Source organism: Streptopelia decaocto (genome assembly GCF_964273445.1).
Source record: "Streptopelia decaocto genome assembly, chromosome: 2".
NCBI lineage: Eukaryota > Metazoa > Chordata > Aves > Columbiformes > Columbidae > Streptopelia > Streptopelia decaocto.
In genome coordinates, this window is record NC_138655.1 from 114,056,209 (window position 1) to 114,077,760 (window position 21,552).

General features: G+C 41.1%; 2 protein-coding genes across 3 annotated transcripts in view; one reads left to right on the plus strand and one right to left on the minus strand.

Annotated features, from left to right (window-relative positions):
• Nucleotides 1-1,334, minus strand: part of SEPTIN7 (septin 7) — a 62,995-nt gene extending 61,661 nt beyond the window's left edge. For both annotated transcript variants that reach the window (XM_082046393.1, XM_082046392.1), the window contains exon 1: nt 1,232-1,334. In XM_082046393.1, the coding sequence (XP_081902519.1) occupies nt 1,232-1,241 (10 nt within the window). In that variant the 5' untranslated portion in view covers nt 1,242-1,334. The remainder of the gene's footprint in view (nt 1-1,231) is intronic.
• Nucleotides 1,230-21,013, plus strand: LOC309436842 (uncharacterized protein; the record flags this gene model as incomplete). The annotated part of the gene is made up of 2 exons (XM_082046394.1): nt 1,230-1,330; nt 20,043-21,013. Exon 2 carries the CDS (start codon nt 20,051-20,053, stop codon nt 21,011-21,013), a length of 963 nt encoding a protein of 320 aa, XP_081902520.1. The 5' UTR covers nt 1,230-1,330; nt 20,043-20,050.
• Between the last annotated feature and the right edge of the window lie 539 nt (nt 21,014-21,552).

Sequence of the window (21,552 nt, forward strand, 5' to 3'; positions counted from 1 at the left end):
CTGTAAAGTTATCCATTGTATTGATTACAAAACATCAAAGCATTATCAAGCTATCCAAATTACAAAAGATAAATGTAGACATCAACAAAGAGACAACTGGCTATTATAAAACACTTTTATCATCACTATTATTATAGCTATTAGCATGTTAAAACTGAGTCACATATCCAGTATACATATATCAGTCACACACAAATGTACCCAACCTTAATAATGGTCTACTATCATACAAGTGCTTAAAACAGGAAGAAAAAAGGAAGGACAGATGACAATCTGGGTCATCACTGAAGCCTAAATGAACTGTTCTGCATGGCATTATTCATCCATACTAACTATAGTTTCCCATTCTCTGTAGCCCATAGGGAACACACTGTTTACATTTGGTTTTCCTTGCAACCATACAAACTAGAAAGGTTTGTTTAAATTAAAGCTTTGATTTTGTAACAAAGTTTTGTGGCCACAGGACTGCAAAATATACAGGATTCTGTTGCCTGGCTATGCACAAGGAAAAGATTCCAACTTTACTTTTGGACCCCAGTTTGCTATGTTGTACTCACAATTGTAAAATCATTTCTATTTTTTTATTCAAATGAAAATCCAAGTTCAAATTACTTCTATTACGTCATACTTGCAAGTTACATTTTAGACTAGATCCATACCAAACTTTTTTCTTAGCCTGTATGAACTATACAGTTCTAATTCCTTATTCTTCTCCTCATCTACTTGGACATCAGACGAAATGTTGGTGGGCTTTTCTGGTCTGGTTTTTGGCTTTTTTGTTGTTTTGGGTTGTTTGTTTGCTTTTGTTTGTTTTCTGGTTGGTTGGTTGGGGTTGGTTTGTTTTTTGTTTTTATGGGTGTTTTCTGTGGGTAGTTTTTTTGGTTTTGTTTGTTTTAAACACCAGAAATTTAACAGTGTAGAACAGGAGTGTCAAACTCATTTTCACTGGGGACGGCATCAGCCTGGCAGTTGCCTTCAAAGAGCAAATTGTAATTTTAGGACTGTATAAATATAACTACTCCGACATTTATACAGTCCTAAAATTACATTCGGTCCTTTGAAGGCAACTGCCAGGCTGATGTGGCCCCCGGTGAAAAAGAGTTTGGCACTCCTGGTGTTGAATAAGAAGATCCACATTTTGTCACAAGATCATGAAAAACATATTTACATCACCATCATAGATTTTAAGAACTATGTCAATACACTTTCAATGATGAACACTCAAACTTACCTACTACCATGAGAGTGAATTCAAATCCTCTCTTCACAGACTTCCGGTAAACTTGATTTGGAAGATTTGCAAACCCCACATATCCTTCAAGGTTCTTCTGTTGCTAAAGGAAGAGATATTAAGGGGAAAAAAAAAAAAAAGTTAAAATAAAAGCATGTAACTACTTAACTTTGCTTGTATGCTTTATTAGTTATTAAAACGTTCACTTCATTTTCACGTTTACAGAAAGGTGCTATCTACCCAACTTCTCAACAACCGAAGCTGTCTACATCAAAGAGTGCAATGAATTGCAACAATAAGTAGGAAAATTTGATTATTTTTTAAGGGGATAGCCAAAGGACTGGTACAGAAAGTTAGCTATGCTGACATTATTTTGAGCAAGTAAAATTACCACATTATTTATGACAGTGCAAGAACAAGAGTGTACAAGAACAAACAGATTAAAATATAATCAAGTTTGTCCCAATGCCCATTTGAAACACAGGCAAGTAGCAACAGTGTACCTTTTCTATTATTCCTAAGAGTCACGGTGGTACTGACTCAATATTAGGGGAACTAAGTTGACACCCTCTCCTTCAAAGTAACACAATTGAAGGATTTTTTTTTCTAATTATTTCATGGTAAATCTAGACCTACACTAAGGCAGCACGCATCACAACATACCCTTCAGAAACGGAAAACTTCAGTCACTTGGTACTTGGAAAAAGTTATTAAAAATATTGCCTACTACGAAATGAGATAAGAATTCTGGATGTTCACCATTACTCCTTCTTACCACACTAATGAAAATATCAAAAGTGCCTAAAATACCTCTCCCTCTCTGTACTAGACCCTGTGATCCTCCAGCAATCAGCCATGATACTTTTAAACCATTCTTCTAGTAGAAACATAGAAATGTGTTTGTTGTCACAGCAGGGCTCAGGATCTTTTTATAAGATGAGACAATTTAGTTCTTTTACAGAGAATCTGAAAATATTTTTTGAGACAACTGTCTAAATGCAACACAAGGTTCCATTTCTCATGAGGAATGACTTCAGCCTTCAAAACCATAGGCTTTACACGCATACAAAGTTGAGAGGATGTGGTCTGATACTACTTCCATTTCAGAGCTTAAAAGAGTTAGACACAACCACAGAGCTGAAGTGCTGTCTACGAGCTTGAACTCTCCTCCCTGAGATTATCTTCAAGAGGGCAAAGGAATTATAAAAAACTTAAGAAAAAAAATCTGGTCTAATACAGGCACTACTGCCTCAGAACTTCTCCGTATGGGATAGAGTACAGTTTATTTACATTTGATATTTGATTCCCTTACAATTATTTGCATGTTTTTCTAAATACTGAATCGACAGAATAAATTTTTACAGTAGTAAAACCTAGAGTTAAAAAACAATTCTTAAGTTCTTTAAAAGTAAAGCAAACATTCCGCTCAAAAATATAAAAAAATACTATTCCTTTTAAAACTTTAAATGCCAGAAGAACTAGCTTCTTTGCAATCCAACAGCACTAGTCAATGAACTGACACTCTGCTTTAAGTCACATAACTTATTTCTCCATTTGCCAAACAAACTATTTTTCTCACGTAATGCCACACCCCTACAAAGATACGCTGGTGCCACCATCAAATTTAAATAAATCTAAAAAATCCAAACTTAGCAGGATTACTTTGAAACAACCAATTTAATTCTAGGGCAAATTATTACCAGTTCTCATTTAGCCACAATACACTGTATCAACTATCTTTCAAGTTTTAAAAAAGGCAGTATCTTTGAACTCATTAACTCATACAAAATAAGAGAGTAACATCTAAGGACAGCCAGCTAAAACTAGGTGTTATGGCTTCAAGTTCAAATACACACAATACAACAAATGTTATTACTTCTCTAAATATAGGAATGTTTGCATTATGTCATCGAGAAACTATTCTTTCAAATGCTTTTGTTTCAATTCAGCCCTAGGTACAGCAATAGTCTCATCTAAAAGGTCTCAAAAGTTAAAAAAATCAGCTGGAATTTAAAAATCAAAATATTGTTCTACTTTTCCAAACCATTACTACAACTACATGTGAGGAATACAATTTAACACATTCCAAAGCCCTGAGCAGGAGTCAATGCACCAAAGGTATTACATGAAGAGTACTCTTTAAGACATTAAAGAGCTCGTTAACAGTGCAGGTCCTTAATAACTATTAAAAATACGCAACTGCCATTCATCTTAACAGATGTAAAATATCTAACCACAGTCTGACACTCCTTATAGTTCTACTTGTCAGCCACCTGCATCTTTGAATGTCTACATACCTTTTAATGTATGTCACGCTTACCAGAAACAGCTCACCCTCTCATTCAATCTAGGTAAGAGTTCTTTTGCTTAAAAGAATAGGTTTAAATATAATTCTTGGTTTAAATTTATTTTCTTTCTCTTCCCTTCCTCTTCACATAGAGATGCACATTTAGGACACCTTTACTACTAAGAACTTTAAGAATGCTCAGGATTAAATGCTAAAGAAGAATAGATGGCAACTTTCAGGTTGTTTGCTCTGTTAAGTGGGTCTATAGCATTTACATCCACAATTTTAGATAATGAAATATTAATGTTACTAACCAGAAAGATTTATGAAGTGTTACACTTGGCATAAATGCTGTATTTAATGTAAGCATTTATATTCCACAAGTCAAATGCCAGATTCACATCTGTGGTACACCAATACCAATTAAAACTGAAGCTTTCAACGTACCCATTTTAAAAGGTTGCATTGTTTCATAATGTGCTACTTTTAAACAGACTGAAGCAAACTAAGAATTGAGGTGACTTAAATTCCTGCAACAGCTTTTAAAAGAAGTTCCTTATTTTATTTTTTTTTGTTGAAGCACTGACTTCCACTGTACTGATCATTGTGCCAGGTGAGATCTCATGTTTCTAATAGTTACAATAGCTTCCCCTTAACTTCTATCCCTTCCTGGTTTTCAACCAGCTGCTACCTAAGCTCAGTTTCAGTCCACCTATTAAACCCCTAATGCTTCTTTTATTTCCACAATAGCTGTAATACATCTTTATCAGAGTAATACTTACAGCTACTTTGTAAACAACACATTTCCATCATTTCCAGGGTTGAAGGTATCAACAGAATACATCCAAAATAATCCAGTAAAGTGATGAATTCGAACCATTGCAGAGATGAGACCACACAGGTGCAGTAGCAAACCAGACAAAGGAACAGGGGCGGTGTGAGGAGAGAAAGAAAAGGGAAAAAAAAAGTTAATTACATTTGACCAAAGTTACCCACAATACTTTTAACCTAGTATGCTTAGCATGCAGTGTTTTATGAAACCTTCATCAGTTTGCTTTATACATACAACAGCTTCATTTCACAGTAATGCACTACATGACCTCCACACTATTTAATGATCAATACAGGTAGATATTCGATTGTTCTTTTTATTCTAGTTATTCAGCATGCTTTTTGTTTACCATATGCTATCTGAACCTGTAATAGGTTGAAGGGCATTTATTTTCTCCACAGGTGCTCACCAGAACATGTAATCTCATTTCACCATGCTACTCCACAGTATTTTTATTCTAGAGTGGAAAAGATACAAAGATCAAAGCCATCATCACAGTTAATGTCTCTCAGGATTTTGTATTTGTATGGCACTTCATACATTCAGTGAACAGTGTCAATTCACTTGATTTGCAATACTCAGCATTAGAGTATTGCTGCAAATTTGGGCATAACTTTGCTGAAAAGCCAGAAAATAAAGAAGAAATTAGGGGGCACAAGTTAAGCATCTGTTCAGCATCATCTAACTTTGGATTACAAGTGACTATGCTATTACAAGAACTATGCTAGTTCTCCAACATGGCACTTAAAATACTTTAACCACAAACACATACCAAAAAGACCTTTTCTATTTCTGTTTTTCACTAAACATCTTCCTGTGCTTGAGTATTTCAAGACACCAACACACACACACAAAAAAATCTCAATACCAAATCATAAGCCAGTAGTCAATGATGCTTCTAAGCCCTAACTTCCAATTTTTTATATCAATCCCATTCTCCCAAAGGTTCAAAGCCTATTTTTAGAAAATTTACACTGTGATGGAGACTACAGTTCAAAGTAGCACTGAAGTCCACTTCTCTTTTACTAACTAACAGGATATGAGCCTTCTGTTCTTATGGTCCCCTGATATTCTGCCAGTGTCCAGAGCCATAACAATTCAACACGTTGGGTACATTGCAGCTGCACTCTTCAAGAGGACAAAAAAAAGCAAAGCACTGCCAATTAGTTCCAGTCACCCTCTGTGCCCTGCAGAAAGGTGACACAAGAAATTTCATGCAGATTTAGTGAGGACAGATGCATATGCAGCAGAATTACAGCAAGCTGTAGAGACTGGAATACAACTAATACTGAAAATCCTGTGGCAGTATGAATGCCCAAATGTTTTGATATCAACCACCTTAAGCACTATATTACTATCATTTATCACATTGCACATCACCGCTTTCAACTTTGAAACAAGGTAGTGTTGTCAAGCAGAGAGAACTTCTCCATCAGTTCACCAAGTACACAGTAGGGCCTGGTTCTCTAATTGAAAATAGTATTATATTAAATAGCACGCTTTTAAAACCATCATGCTGCAAGAACCACCACATGGATCAGGCCAAAATTCCTGCCTTCAACAGTGCCCAAAACCATACATCTAAGCTAGCACATACAACTGAGTAAACAAGTCAGCAGTATTTCTCTAAACACTTTTGTAGGCACCAAAATCTGCCTCTCAGGTATTTCATAAGATGGGGGAAATTTTCCACTCAAATAGCACTTGACTGATTCCTCTTCCATGCACTTGTATGTTCATCTTAGCATCACACAAACAGAGCATCCACAAAAGTCCCTGTACCAAGGGCTCCCTCTGATTTCCTGTACATTGTTAAAGGGAGGACTTTATCATTTCAAAATCACCACCTGTTAGCTTCATTGCTGCACAATACTGTCTGTGTTGGAAAAGAGCCTTAATAAACTAGTATAGTTCACTGAAAAGAAGCTGTTTCATGCCTCTAACCACCTGTGCTGCTCTGCCATAACACTTTTAGCCCTGCAGCCGTCCAGAGAGATCAGGGTGAAAGCTACATACAGTATCCAAGATGCAAAACAAGTCTCAGATCCACAGTCTGATCATGTAGCATCTTGTTCTCTCTTCCTATCTTACTGATTCCCAACATGTCACTTGGTTTTCTGACTACTCCCTGAGTACTGAGCTGATGATACTGTGAACTGTACACAGGCACAAGACTTTGCTCCTGAGCTTTAACAGATGTTCGCAGCTTATCACTGAGCGCATGAAAGCAATCCACGTATATATCGCTTTACGTTCACCTAGGCTGCATTTTAGCTATCACTTCATATAAGTTCTTCTAACATTTTTAAGTCCTCATAGTTGTCCATCATTTCTGCTCTTAGCAGGAATGAAGGCAAGCTATATAAGCAATTATAATTTTGGCCTTAGCTGACTTTTCATGCGTCCACTCTGTGTATTCGATGTTACTTTAATTTAGGTTTCCCTCAGGCAAAATGTCAAAGCCCACATTAGGCAGCTGCAGAGATGGTGGTTTTAGATCCATCATCTGAATTGATGGACTAATAGCCAGAAGCAGGCTGCTGCAACTACGCAAGTGAGCAAAAAGAGAGAAAGGAGGCACCATTGGTGGCTTTCCAGGGAGTTTTCAGGAAAAACACTGTCAACCAAAAAGTCTTTTCCTTGTTTTCTATCAAGTCTATTATGTTTGTTATTGCCCAGGCACCATAATTTACATCTCCCTTTTATTCTGTGCTGCGTCCAGAAACAACTCAAAATTCATTCTTCAGGTAATACCATCTGCGCCAAAAGGTGACAGTCTCTGGCATAAGGTCCATTGCCTGACAAAACACCATACCTTAACCCTCTCAGCAAGAGGGGATGCAAATCCAAGGTGAGGCAAAGCCATTTTTTACCTCTACTACTCGGAATTTGAGAGCTCAGCTCACACTCTACAGGGCTAAGTGCAACTTCTGTGCACTGGTAGTAACCGTCAGACTGCTAAGTGATGTTATGAAAACTCTTCAAGGGCTTATGACTTAGCTAAACTAGCAGCAAATACTAATGAGGACAGCTGGAGAGAGAAAAAAAAAAAAAGACAAAACAGAAAAGCAGTCTGACATCAGGGGAGTCACTGAACTTCCAAATTAAAGTTCATTTTGGAGTTTCTCAATCAAACTTACTCTAAAAGAAGGACACGCAATACGTTTTTTCCCCAGTGTCCTAGGACATTGTTTTTAAAACCTCCAGAATCATCACAGGAAACCTAAGAATTGTTGAAATCTGACCACAACTATAAGAAACATAAAAGTCTTAGAAAGGGCACAGACACCCATTGCAGTAGGCATCTTTTCAGAACATTTGGCTAATTTTTCATACTCTTTAGCCACAGCATTTCTACCATCATGCTATGAGTAAGATCAGTTTGACAGAGTTTGTAGTTTTACACAGAAAGACTAGTCTATAAAACACTATGTACTTATATTTCCTCCAAAGTACCTGACATGGTCACCTTCTATTTTCTTCTTTCTACCAGTCCTAGCTGTTTGAAGACTCCACATAAGTAACTAGAAGTCTCCAAAACCTGCAAGAAGACAAGGGATCTACCTTGCCATCATCTTCAAAATCCCTAAAAACCTTCTACAGTTTAACAAAAACTGCATTTTTTTCCAATTTTCAATACAGAGGCAATACATAAAAGATCCAGCTAATACGTATCCCCATCTTGTCCTGTCACATTCCAGAGGCAGACAGCAACTGCACATCTTGTAACTGACAGGTTTCGTTACCGCATTTTTAAAATAGGAGGTTTAGGTAGCAGTATTTAGTGTGGCAATGCTTCTATAAGCCCTGAGCACTCATTAATACAATAGATTAACATATCCACATTAAAGAAAAATAAAACCTGAATTTTAGAAGTATGGAAATAACAATACAAAAGGGGGAAACTCATTAGCTCTATCTGTGAAGTTAAACTTATGCTGAACATCTACAAACACGTTTCTCCTTTCAATATTTAAAGTAAAACATCTTTCAAGTCAATAAGATCTCCTATAATCTGCGTGGTAGAAGTCTACTACTGATGGAAAGGAAATCAGCACTTTTATTTCCTCAAACAGGCATCAATTGCAGGCAGTACCTGTCTTATTGTAAAAGAAGCATTTAACAACTCTGCTTCCAAGCGTGAACCTAGGGTCTTGACCTACATCATAAAAAATTAAAATGATCCTCAAAAAGAAGCCCACAAAGTATTTTTTTTTAATGTGTAACCATGATTAAGAAATATCTTTCAGTCTCCAGGAGCAAGCTGATTAAGTCAATAATGGACAACTTTGCTGATCCAGTGAACGCACTTTCAATACCACTGTTCCTCTAAATCTCACCACGCATAGTGAGTTAGTATAGGTGAAGAGTGGGTTTTAAACTCTCTTTTCCTATGCCAGACACTATTATCTGTTTTATTTACAGATACTGTAGAAACATATGTGATGTCCAAGAGCAAAAGGATTCTGCACTGTTGAAAAATCAGTAAGAGCAGACAGCACAGTCCCTCTGATGAGTTACAGGCAGAAAGAAAGCAGAAAACTCTGAACAAAAAACAAAGTGGATGTAGCAGGCACACTACTAAATCTTATATATTTGGAAAAAAAAATAAATAAGGCAACCTTCAGAGCCAGCATAGAGTACACAAGGGCACGCCTGAGCAAACTGTGCAGACCACAGCAGCTATAGGGAACACAGCCAGTGCTGCAGTTCTTACAGTGGCAAAGAAGTGCAAAAAAGCAGACAACTACGGGGAAAAATAAGGCAGTTAACTATTTAGAAAAAAACAAAACCAATTATAGATAGAAGGGGGAGAGAGGAAGGGAAAAAAACCAAACACACACCACCAAAACCACCACACCAAACAAAATCAAAAGCACAAACAAACCGCATCAGGCTGTCCAACTACTAAAGCAAGCCTGTATAACTACAGCACAAAATATTAGATGACTCTACAAAACATTCAGGCCAGACACACATATGGACATTTTTTTAAGTAACAGTTCATCCTCCACCAGAATTAACTAGACAACAAATTCCTTGAAGAAAAAGTAAACCTTTTTTGTGCACTTTAAATATAATTTAAAAGTACAATAATACAATTTTAAAGCTTCTTGTTCTTTTCGTGCATTTTCCCCTTTATTCTGGCTTTTTAAAAAGCCTTGCAGAAAGCAGCATGCAAACCACCATCACGTAACAACTTGCGTCTAACTGAAATAACCAACTCAAAATCAAATTTGACAGTAAAGTGACCGATTATCTTCCACTCCATAAAGCAGAGGTCAAAATGACTACAGTAAGAAATGGCACAGGAGACAGGAAAGCTTACAGAAAGAGGTCACCAAAACGGGAAACAGGGAACTAGTGTCAGAAACAGCAGCAGGTCAAGCACCAACCACACATCACTTGGTGTGTCTATCACCACTTTTAACCTTCCTTCCTAATTCTTCCTCCTCAGATTTGCTATCCATGAATGTTTATTGTAATACAAATGCTGAGCCAAGGGTTGAAGATGAAAGATGCAAAGGAAAAATGCTCTGAAAAACACTATGAAAGATTCCTGGATACAAAACCTCCAAGGAAAAAAAAAACCCTCAAAACAACGACCACCACACACACAAAAAAACACCACAACACACTAACAACAAACAAAATAAAAAGGTATATTACTCCATTCCATATTTAGCACTTCTCTCGTCTATTTAGTTTGTTCAAGTTTCCCAAGGAGATGCAAATAAAAGGTTTTAAAAATATTTTTAAAATACATATATTTAAAAGGAAATTTAAAAACAAGCTGGTGGGAACTTCCAGGCAGTTTTACCTCACACTACTTTCACCTCCTGTGAAATCAACTAAACCATGGGTTTGGAAAGAGCAGTTTTTAAAAACACAAATTTTCCATAAAGTAGGTTAGTACCTCAAACTGAAGACCATTTCAAGAGTCTTACTTAACACTGGAAACATAATGGAAAAAAGCAACAACGTATAGCAGGTATTAAGAAACACATTAAAGTATCATGCTGTAATGTATCACTTAGTTTCTTTGACATTTCCTTTCAATCTAAGTTACTGCTCAGCATTTTTCAGTTCCTTCAGGTTCACCTCAACATTGCATTTTCCTTCAAAACTTGCATACAGGTTGGTCAGTTAAGACAAAACCTCAGCAGGTAGTGATAAGTTATGGTTTACAGGTTTAGAGGTATTAAAAAACAAAACAAACAGAAGGAGAAAAAAAATACAAACATGCAAAACAACAACTAAATACACATTAAAAAAAAAACCACCCTAATTCGCTCCCTCTCCCACCCCGAATTTCTAGGTGAAGCAACTGCACCTTACACCTGCGCAATCACAGGGGTGAATTTTTGGGAAAGAAGAGGGATTCCTGCAATGCCACTGGCAGTATTTCAACCCGGGGAGTCAGAAAGAGGCACTGGCAGGTGTGCACTCTGCGCTACCTTCTGTTCTACGCCTTGAAATACTGATGGCAGTGAAGTCCCCAGCAGTCTGTCCCATCCTCCTCACCAAGCAGCCATAAGGATGGCAATACAAGAAACTGTACTGTTACATTCCTAGCCTCAAGGGCAACTATCAGATCTAGCAAAATTTCTTGAACATGTAGGTGCAGAAATGCTAATGAGAGGTGAATCATTCACACAGAAATAGCCAACGTATGTTCAACATACTCTAACTGTGTTGCCCTTAAAGTCATGAAAGAAATTACAGTATTTCATCTCTGGTGGTTCTGTTAAAATGAGGAATTTCCATTTAAAGTAACTGGGGTAAAGGGCTCTTACCACACCTTCCTATATGGTGAAGGCAACTCATTCCCAATGGAAGCCATCTGTACAGACAGGTTTTCTGTATATTCTCTTATTTTCCTATACTAGTTTCTATGCTGAACACCTCAAGCTCTGACTTCTAGAAGCCTTCAGAAGTCCTGCAGTTTTCACCAAGAAAGACATTTGGAGCTAAAATTTTCTAAGAGATACGTTGCCGTCACTTGTCTGCTACAGCACAAAAATACAATAAATCTTAAACTAGCACCCCAGAATAGTGAAACCCAAGTGCTTCTGAAAGCACCAATTCTTCTGTCTCAGACAAGCAATTTTTCTGGAAAAATTAAAATATATCTTGAGACTCATTGTTAACAAGCTGTTATCAACTAATCATTTAAAACACATTTTTATGAATAAAAAAAAACATAGTGGTAGTTGGAAGTTACTGTATTTTTATATCACTTGAAGCAGGTTACATATTTTTCTACAGCAATTACTTGCCCCCACAACAGACTATTTTAATAACACAAAAAGACAGAAGTTACACTTTTAATTATAAACTGAATTTTCAAGAGAGTCTGAAATCACGTTTATTTTTATGTTTCAATACTTCTGCTACCAGGTTCAAACACAACCAAGAGAGGTGCTTAAGGATATTATTACGTTACAAATACTTAAGAGGATTTTATGTTTTAAGTATTTCCACGCTGTCTGAGGAGTTCTGTATTTAAAATATAAAGAACTCTAATGAGACCAAGGAAAAAAAAAAAAAAAAGACACAGGTGCTATTTTCAAGAATTATGCCAACTAAAAAAATCTCTCCACATGTTAAACTTAGATGTTTTGAAACACAGCTGGCTGGCTGCATTGTTTTTAATTGTCTTTATTTTTAAGCTAGAGAGATGCCACAAAAAGATAGCTCCCATTATAATTACTGTATAAGGAAGATAGTAAGTAAAACTTGTGTCCCTGCGGGTTGCAATGGCAACTATACAAAAGAATGGTCCATACTGATAATACAATGTATCATCCAGGTTTAATATTCAGACTATTACAATATATAACTGGTGTTATTACCACTCATCTGTAGTATAAGTTGGCAGTTAGAAAACTCAAGTTTTCATTTCATTTATTCCATGTCAAGGAATTAATTTTCAACTTGGCATTAACTGCATACGTTTTTCAATGAGGAAGGCAACCCACTTGAGAGCATCCAGAACACCAGCGCTCTAATTGCCTTGGGTGACAAAACTAACAACTGCGAGGACTGAAGCCACAGCTTGAAAGCAAACCACCCTGGTGATGAACAGCACCAAATCTGTTCATTTCTCAGCTTCCCAAGCACTGTTGTTTTTGGCATTCATAACAAAGCTGGCTGTGAAGAGCAGACGTTAAGTGGTCCAACGTGTACACCAGCAGAGCAGCCATCCTGCGTGATCAGCCACACAAAATTTCCGAGCAGGAGTTAACTCCTCTCCATACCTGCCTGCCACACCAGGGTTCTTGATGGCTGAGATTCACAAGTGGAAACAATTCAAAAGAACAAGAAATCCAGAATAATTTTTGCTACCCACAGCAACAAAGACTTAAACATACCTTTAGCTAAGGGGATATTGGCTGTCTTGCAGGCATATTGCTAGGCAAGAAGCCAGAGGCACAAAGCAAGGGCCAAGTGAAATTCATTTAGTGACCAGGTTAGAGGTCATCCATTGAGCATATATTTGGAGAAGCTCTGTCTTAATCACTTTCAAAGTCTTCTCCAAAATCAATGCTTGCGTATGTCTGGACAAGCAAGATGTCAATGTCACTTCATTACTAAGGTATTAACACTCAAAGTAACTTCACTTGGTCTGCATAAAACACTTAGTACTATATAACTTTGAAGTCACCTGCTGAAAATTTCAACTATTTAAGGATTCAGAACACAACAAATCTTAAAGACCTTTTACAGAGGCTCTGTTAAACATACAAAAAGGAGCAAACACCAACCAGCTCAAAAATAACTTGCTTATTAAATTTGAAACTGCTGATAAGGAAAAACTCCCCTGCTGAAATTCCCAGCTTTCCTTGCAAATTTTTATAGGATGGGGGCTTATCACCCCTACCTTCTCCTCCTTTCAAGCAACTAGTCTTTAGCATTGTCTTGAACTTGTAACATTAAGACATTTTTCTTTCAACTGATTAAAAAGATTCCTTTTATTCACAATCCACAACCATGTCCTCTAGTTTTTGCCCCAGTCTCTTCAAGGTCTTACGCTCCAGTCTGTTGCTTACAAACCACAGGTTCTTTCCACTGCTCTGAAAACTTACAGGTTTCCAGATGCCCACAGAATCACAAATAAGAGCACTGAGGGTCAATATTTGGCACAGCTAAACAGTAGGAGATAATCCTGAGCTTCAGTAACTAATACTGCAGCAGTCTGCAGACTATTCTCCTCTCTAAGTTCTCCCTCAACTAAGTGCTAAAAATATAAAGAGCACAGAAGGCAGCAACAGGACGGCTCCCCTTTACCCAGCAGCAAGTGATTACTCAGACCTTGATTTTGCACCATCTGGCAAAGCCTCCCAAGAGGAAACTAATTTAATCTTGAATCTCTTGGTTTGTTAATACACCTTTACTAACCACAATTAGGAAGAATTTGTTTCCAGAAGCAGGGGTGGAGGGGAGAAATAAGATGGGTTTCTTGGCTGCCTTCTACTCGGGAAACTCTCACTGTCCCAAACTTGAAACTGTTCAATTACATGTAAGGCAGCATCTGGAACTCAGATTTTAAGTCATGTACTCCAAGTTTAGCATTCTTGTTTTAAAAAGCTACAAAGAGTATTGGTAAGACTGCACAGCCAGAAACGTCTTTGCTGTCAGAAAGCTGCCAGAAAAATTACATTTCTCCAGCAACAGCTTTTAATGCTCCACAACTGCCTTTTTTTTTTTTGACAAGTCAGCTAAAGCTGGTATCTCAGCTTACTTAAGATATCATCACAGTTAGGAGCTGGTCTGGACCACAAGACCCTCTGCACTGCCAGATTTCTGCAACCATCATTAGTCAGGGCTTTAGTTTTGCACATAACTCAAGAAAGCCCTAATGCTAATATTAGTATTACCATGAACACCTCTGGTAATGATGCAACAGCAGATAATAAAAAAGCAACTCACCTCACCCATTCAGTTCTCAAGGAGTAAATGATAGTGTCTGAAACAAGGGCCATTAAACTTTGCCCAGTTGTTTATCTTGAGCTAAGTCACCACCAGCTCAGCACTAAGGGGAGAACACTACCTTCTCAACCACCAGCATTCATTCCTCCAGCAGAATAGGGCTTTCCTCTTTGCCTATCTTAACCACCGGTAGGGTGGAAATAAGCAAGTTGTGCAACTAGATCAACTACCACGTATCTTTTCTGCCTTGGGCACACCTACCACAGTCTTCAGCCTAAGTTAAAGATTCATTGTTAGGGTAGGAAGAGCAAATCAACCTTGCTTGTTTTTGCAGCAGTTCCATGTTATGCCAGTCTAAAACAGGCACTAAACCAGGACTGCACACACCTGTCTACTGCTAAAATGAGTCGCTGAAGCTCCATCTCTTACCTAAACCACAACTGATGTTTTATTTTTTCATGGCAACGCTTCCATGATCCTGTAATACAAAAGCTTCAGGGAGCTCAACTCAAAGAAAAATAATCTTGAGAAAGAAAAAGCAGGCAGCTCCTGTGAGTTGAGCTCCATGAACCGACTCACTGTCAGGTCAAAGAGGCACCGCTGCAAGGATGGTGAGAGCAGCAGAACTGCCTCATTTCAAGCAGCTGGCAAACAGATTCACCCAAAAACTGTACCATCTGGGGTGAGCTTAGGCTTCCCTCACATCCCAGTTCTGTTAACTATACAGCCAAAGAACAACCCAGATTAGCTCACATATCCAGCTGAAAACTGCTCTACCCTAAGATTAACTTTTTGTTACATCAGCAAGCTCATCTAATCATTCCAATGTATAAACCCTAAAAGTAACACAACAGAGAAAAAAAACACCATCAAGACAGTATTTTTCAGCTGCAGTCCAGCTACCAGCAAAAGCTATGAAATTGCATGATAGGCTTCTTAAGAAAGAATGAAGAGGCTAGCAGAGGACACTGTTAGAAAATTCTGCTGGGCACACTAAAACTTCCTGCAAACTGTGAAAGAATTACACATAAGATTCAAACTCTCCAACTGGCCAACACTGGCAAAGGTTTGATTAAAGTTTCATGTTGACATTAACTTAAGCATTCTTAGCAATTTTGACCACCTCAGTAGGTCAAATTTCATTTTAAGTTCAACTTGGATCATAGTATTTTAACGTATGAGACATAAAAATAGGTAATCTCTCAAACACTATTCTTCCATTAATCTGCCTACCCACAATACAGCAACTATTGGCACCAGAACCAACACTCATGACATCTTGCATTTTTTTCAGCACCAACTACAATAACTCGCAATGCTTTTTTCAGACAAACGTCACAACAGAAATTCTGCCACCAATGACTTCTGCAGCCTTTCTGAAAGGTCTCTTTGTAATAACGCTACTGTATGATAGACTGATTTCTACATATAAGACGACTATTTTTATGGGAACTTTATAAACTGCTACTTTGCAGTTTAACACTCATCAACGTTGAGGATGCCTCATATATCTAGTTTGCATTTCTCTTTTTCTGGCCACTGTTCCTGTCATGTTTTACCCCAAAGCACTGGAAAAAGCTTAGCATGTGATATTATCTCCTTTGAGAACACGCTTCTAAGAGCACTGTCACCCCTTGGTCTTTTTTGTGGTCAAATGAAAGATGAGTCTAAAGTAATTATTTTTATATTATTTCTTCAGGTCTTGCATCTTTTGTACGATGCAATCTTTCCATTTAAAAAGCTCCGTTTTAAAAATGCTGATACCAAAACTAGGTGCTGTATCTTAATATTGATCCCTCTGAAGCTACAATGGGTCAAACGAGGGAAAAATGCTCCCTGAGGTTTTAATCAATCCTCTCCCTGGTTGTAAGTCCTAACTTCTTCATTGTTCAGGGTAAGAAAATACAACCAAACCAAAAGCACACAACCATTAAGTGTAAAAGAGGAAAGAAACAAACAAAAAAAAGAAATTGAAAGACCTACATCTTGAGACATGATCTTCAACATTGACCAAAAAAAATTATAAATCTTCTGTGCTACTAAGAAATCATCCAGTTCTATTTTAGTTGCTTAAGTGCTTCTGAGCGTAACACCCATAGTGTTATTGTTCTGTAACACTACTTCCAGAATTATTTGCAAATGCATTCCGAACTACCATTGCGTGAAATGACAGAAATCTGGCATGAAAACGGCCACACAAAGAGCTATTTGAAGATGAGATAGAGAGCTAGAACCACTGAGGAACAGACTTCCCGTAGGTGGCTTTAAGAAGCGCTGCTGGGCAGCGCACCACTCTGCGCACAGGCACTGAAGTCAGTATGTGACCAGCGGGTTTCTGTAAGGCACACTTAGAAGCGTGGAACAGCGCTGATGCACAAAAAGCAAAAGTAAGATGAAGTGGCTTTTGCAGGAAGGAAGTCCAGGATGCAAATCAGAACAAGGTATGGCCAGGCATGTTTTACATACCTCTAGCCCAAGCTCTGGCAAAAAGAAAGCGGATACATATTATCTTCTGAAGTGCTTATGAGCCTGCTGGTTACTTTTCAATTTTTTAATGTAACACAAAGAATGTTTTAACTTACAGTAGCTTCACAGCCATGCTTATGCAACGCAGCAAATACCTGGTTTTGCAGGGCAGCTTCACTAAACTAAAGCAGAAGGCAAAACTACAAGTTATGTAAGCAAATATTGATTTGATTCTTTCCCATTAAAAAAAAATAACTACACAAATAGAGAAGAGCTACCTGATGACATTACAGAGCTATCACGACACTACCATTAAACCAGGGCTGGAAAAAAAAAATCCAATTTGATTCACCCCTGACATATGTGAAACTCACCCTGGCAAGGCGAACAGGAAGTCATTGGTTTCTGTGAGCCGAGTTTCTGGTCCTCACAGTTGAGAAATGTCCCTGCCTCACCTATGCCACCATCCCCGCCTCTGTAAGACATCTATTCTATAAACATCAGTTCAAGGCATTCAAAACCCTCCCAGGGAATAGTTTGTGTCCGCCTACAGTTTAACACTACCCCAAATTTGAATTACTAATTTAAACGAGACTTAACTAAACTACTTAAATGGTGACTAAATGCCATTCTAATTACAGAGAACACATTGCAATTAACCAGCTTATTTCAGGAGCTAGAGCACCAACTTACAGAAAACAGAACATCACTCATACATACACATCTCTGGTCTAGACAGGATAAGTGAATAGTCTGGCAATAAATTAAAACTAAAAATGTATGTCACACTACAGTTCTGAATAGAAATCTCTCTCCTACACCTTCTGCAAGGCAAATTTTCCTTCAATGACTTGGTGTTTAAAGTGGGGTTTTGAATCTGCAGCCAATGTGTTTTATAACTATTTGTTGTCTTAATGGGTATTTTAAGATACCACCACAGTAGCACTGGGTTAAGCTACTAGAACTGAAGAAACCAAAGTACAAGAAGTATGAGCCTGACCCATGGAAGAGAGAAATGAAAGTACCACTAAGTTGCCAGACAGTTAAAGAAAAAAAAGAAGAGAGATCTACTGTCCAGGTTTAAACATTTTTGTGCAAAAAGAAAGCAAAATCTATTGTATTTTAACTTACAAAGACGACAAATCTCATCCTTTATTTCTGCATAAGATAAACAACTGAGTATTCATCCCTATATACACAAACACACATTTGTTTGTCACACTGAGTATACATCAGAAGCATCATTTTAACTAAGACTAACCGCTTGTCCTTGTGGGTAAACTGAAGGAAATGCTGTGAATTATCAGCACAGACTGATACACACAGTCCTGGGTGCATTTGCCTTCAATTTCAGAATGACTAAGAAGCAGCCCGTTCTCCCACAGTAGCAAATGCAGAACAGGTGATGTGCTTGTATTTCAATTCAGGTTTCACTACAGGCAAGGCAGTAATGGGCCTTTACAGTAATGGCTTTTTGAAACCTGCTCTCCCAAGTAAAATTCCTATTTATTGTTTTTCATTATTCACATGTCAAAAAACACCAAACCAAAACAAAAACACATGCAGTCACCTGATGCCAGAACAAAGTAATGCTCTTCCATTCACAAATCACCAGGTAAAGGTGATAGTAATCTCACGGAGCACACAAGACAGAAACATTACGAACTAAGCAGGTATTAAATGAATGATGTTAAAAAGATACAAAAATACATCTTCCTCAATGTTTTAACAGGCAAGAACTTTAAAATATATGTAGAATTATCAAGGCGAAATGCTTTACAATAACACTAGTTTGATATCTCAGCGGAAGTTCTAGTCAGAAATTGAGTTACCGCTTAGCACCGAAAAGCTACTACTACGAAAAACCTCTTGCATAAGAAGGTATGTTCTACCTTTTCACTGAGATAGAGCAGTGGACCATCTAACTTTCAAGGGAGCTGAGCCTGCATATTCATACAAGCTGACTTTTTTTGGTCCAAATATTAATATTGATAAGTATTTCCACATATGGAAGCATTTCTTTCGCTGAACATAAGCTAAAGCCACTGTCAGAGGGAGATTCTTATGGCCAAGAAAAAACAAACCAGTGAATGGGCACTTCTGACAGCCTTCTGTTCACTGATTTTTTATCTGCAGGAGGCGGCACACAAACTGCACACAGAAGATTCCTGAACGTTGTCTTTCACAGAACTATGCTGGTACATAACTGGTACAGCATGAAGTCAGCAACTTCACGCTAAAATCAGTTTAGCTGCTTTTCTTTAAGTTGCCCGTTAAAAATCTTTGTATATAGCCACGCCTTTTCCTAGTCACCCTCACGAAACACGAAGAAACCCTCCAATTTATTTTGCAGGGCTGGTTGGCAAAACGAGGGGATCACGCAGGAACGGCCCATAAAGCATTCCATACAGATTTCCGCGGGAGCTGCTAGTAAATTATAATTTTTAGGGTTTGTTTGGGTTTGTTTGTTTCCCGTTTTGTTTCGAAAACGACCGGCCGAAGCCCTGGCTGTCCGAGGGGCTGGCCGGGCCGGCGGGGCTGCGCGGGCGGGTGCGGAGCGGACGCGGCGCGGAGGCGGCCAGCAAATGAAAGCCAGACCCGAGCGGCATAAAGCCCTCCAAAAAAAGGCCTTAAGAAAATAATAAATAAATTCAAAAGGCTCCAGAGGCGGGTAGGCGGCTGGCGGGCAAGCACGCCGCGGTGCCTTCGGCCCTCTCCCGCTGCCACACACGCACCCACCCGCGCACAGGCGCCCCCTTCCTCCTCCTCCTCCCCCCGGCGCCGTGATTTCGGTCCCACCCGCTCCTCTCCCGCATATTTGAAGGCTGCTTTAATTCCTGCAGCAAATTCCTCCCTCCCAAATTTGGGCGCAAAAGGAGAAAAGAGGAGGAGGGACAGAGATGGGGGGGAAGGAGGGGAAGGGGAGAAAAGCGAGGGAGAAGAAATATCTCCGGCATTCTCGCCGCCTGGCTCCTCAGCTCGGCGCAGGCATTCTACAATTTCGGCGAGGCAGGAAGTGACTGCGGGGGGGGGAGGTGGGGGGGGAAGGCGGCGGCGGGGGGGCTGCAGCCGCATCTGAGGAGGAGGAAGGCGGGGGGCAGCGAGAGGGATGGGGGCCCCGCGGCGGGGCCGCCGCTCGGCAGCCGGTCCCCACCACCGGGATGGAAGGTCTCGGCGGTGCCCGCTGTCCCGTCGCCCCCCCCCAGCCCACCCACCATGGAGACCCCGCGGCCGCAGCCTCCCTCCCGCCTCGGACTGTCACGGCCCTCCCGCGCCTCGGCCCCGGGTTGGAGACTCACCCATGGCGCTGGCCGGCGGCGGTGCTGTCGCTGCCGCTGCTGACGCTAGGCTCCGGCTGGCTGCCGCTCCGTCCCTCCCGCCCTCCCTCAGCCGCGGCGGCAGGAGCAGCAGCGAGCGGGCCGCCCCCTCCTCCCTGCGCGCCTCCCGACAGCCAACCCGGCGGCTGCCGCGGCGATTCTCAAACGCCCCCCACGCCGATTCCGCCGAGGGGCCACGGCCCTTCCGCACAGCGCCTACGCGCGCCCGCTCTGGCGGCCAGACGGACTTAGCGGCTCGGCTCCGCTCCCCTCGCCGCCGCCTGCTGCTCCTCCTTCTCCCTCGCCGCCTCCGCCCCGCTCTTCACACGCTGTCTCGCTCCTTGCCCGCCTCCCCGAGCACGCAGCGGGCGGCTTCCGGCTCGGCCCCTCCGCTCGGCGTGAGGCTCCGCCGCGATCCTCACGTCCCTGCCCCCGCCCCGCTCGCGGCCCGGGAGCTGACTGTTACTTCCTCCCGCTCCGTGTCAGGGAAAAAAGGGGCCGCTCGGCGGCCATTTTGGAACCGGGCACGCTCCGGAGCGCGAAAGCCCCACGGCGAGCGCGGGGCTTTGCCCGATACAAAGATGTCGGCCGGCTGTGACAGACCGGGTGAGGCGGTTACAACGCTCACTCCGTTCTCTGGGGCGATTCTTGGAGCGTCACTAGTCCGTATGGGCTTTGCGGTCCCAGTGAGCGCTGCGGCGCCTTACGCTCCCTCCGCTTGCCCGCTCACGCTGTTGGCGTGCGGGAGGCCGGCAGGAAAGCGGGGGGAGCCCAGCGGCAGCCCCTGGGCTGTCTTTAGGCCGGGGGCGCTGGGCCGAGGGCCCGCCAGCCGCCCTTGGCTCCAGGGGGGGATGCAGCACCGGGGCGGGCAGTCACGGCGTCCTTTTTGTTCCTCCGCCCGGTTTCGAGGGTTCCCCCCGCCGCTGCTCCGGCGTGCCCGCCCCTGAATGAGGCGCTTGGGTTCCATTCATAACCTCATTCACAGAGCCGCCGCCCAGGCGGCCCGGAGCCGCTCCCCGCCGCGGCTGCGGGCCTCGGCGGACAAGACGCCGGGCTGCGCCCGCTGAGGCGCGGCGGACCGGGCCCTTCTCCCCGCGGACACCGGGGGCTTTGGGGCCGGCCCTCCCTGGCAGGTGTGGGCTCTGCCGGGCGGTGAAGGTGCTGCCGGGCTGATCGTTTTCTTCACTGTCAGGCCCGCACATGGGCGCGAAGCCGGGCCTTTCCTGCCATCGGCGAGTGATAACGTGGTGCCCACGTCCCCCATAATGAATGAGAACTCATTTAAACACAAAATAAAATACAACTTGAACGTAGCTGTTGGGAGGCACCAGACAGAATCCCAGGAGGCTAAGGAGGTGCTGGTGCACCCTGGGAGTTAGGCAGACAAGTCCTACCACTTGGGCTGGTCTGGCATGTCCCCGGGACCCTGAATTGGCTCTTCTGAAATGGTACAAGTCGAGGTGAACATCTGCTGCAGTAAATAAGT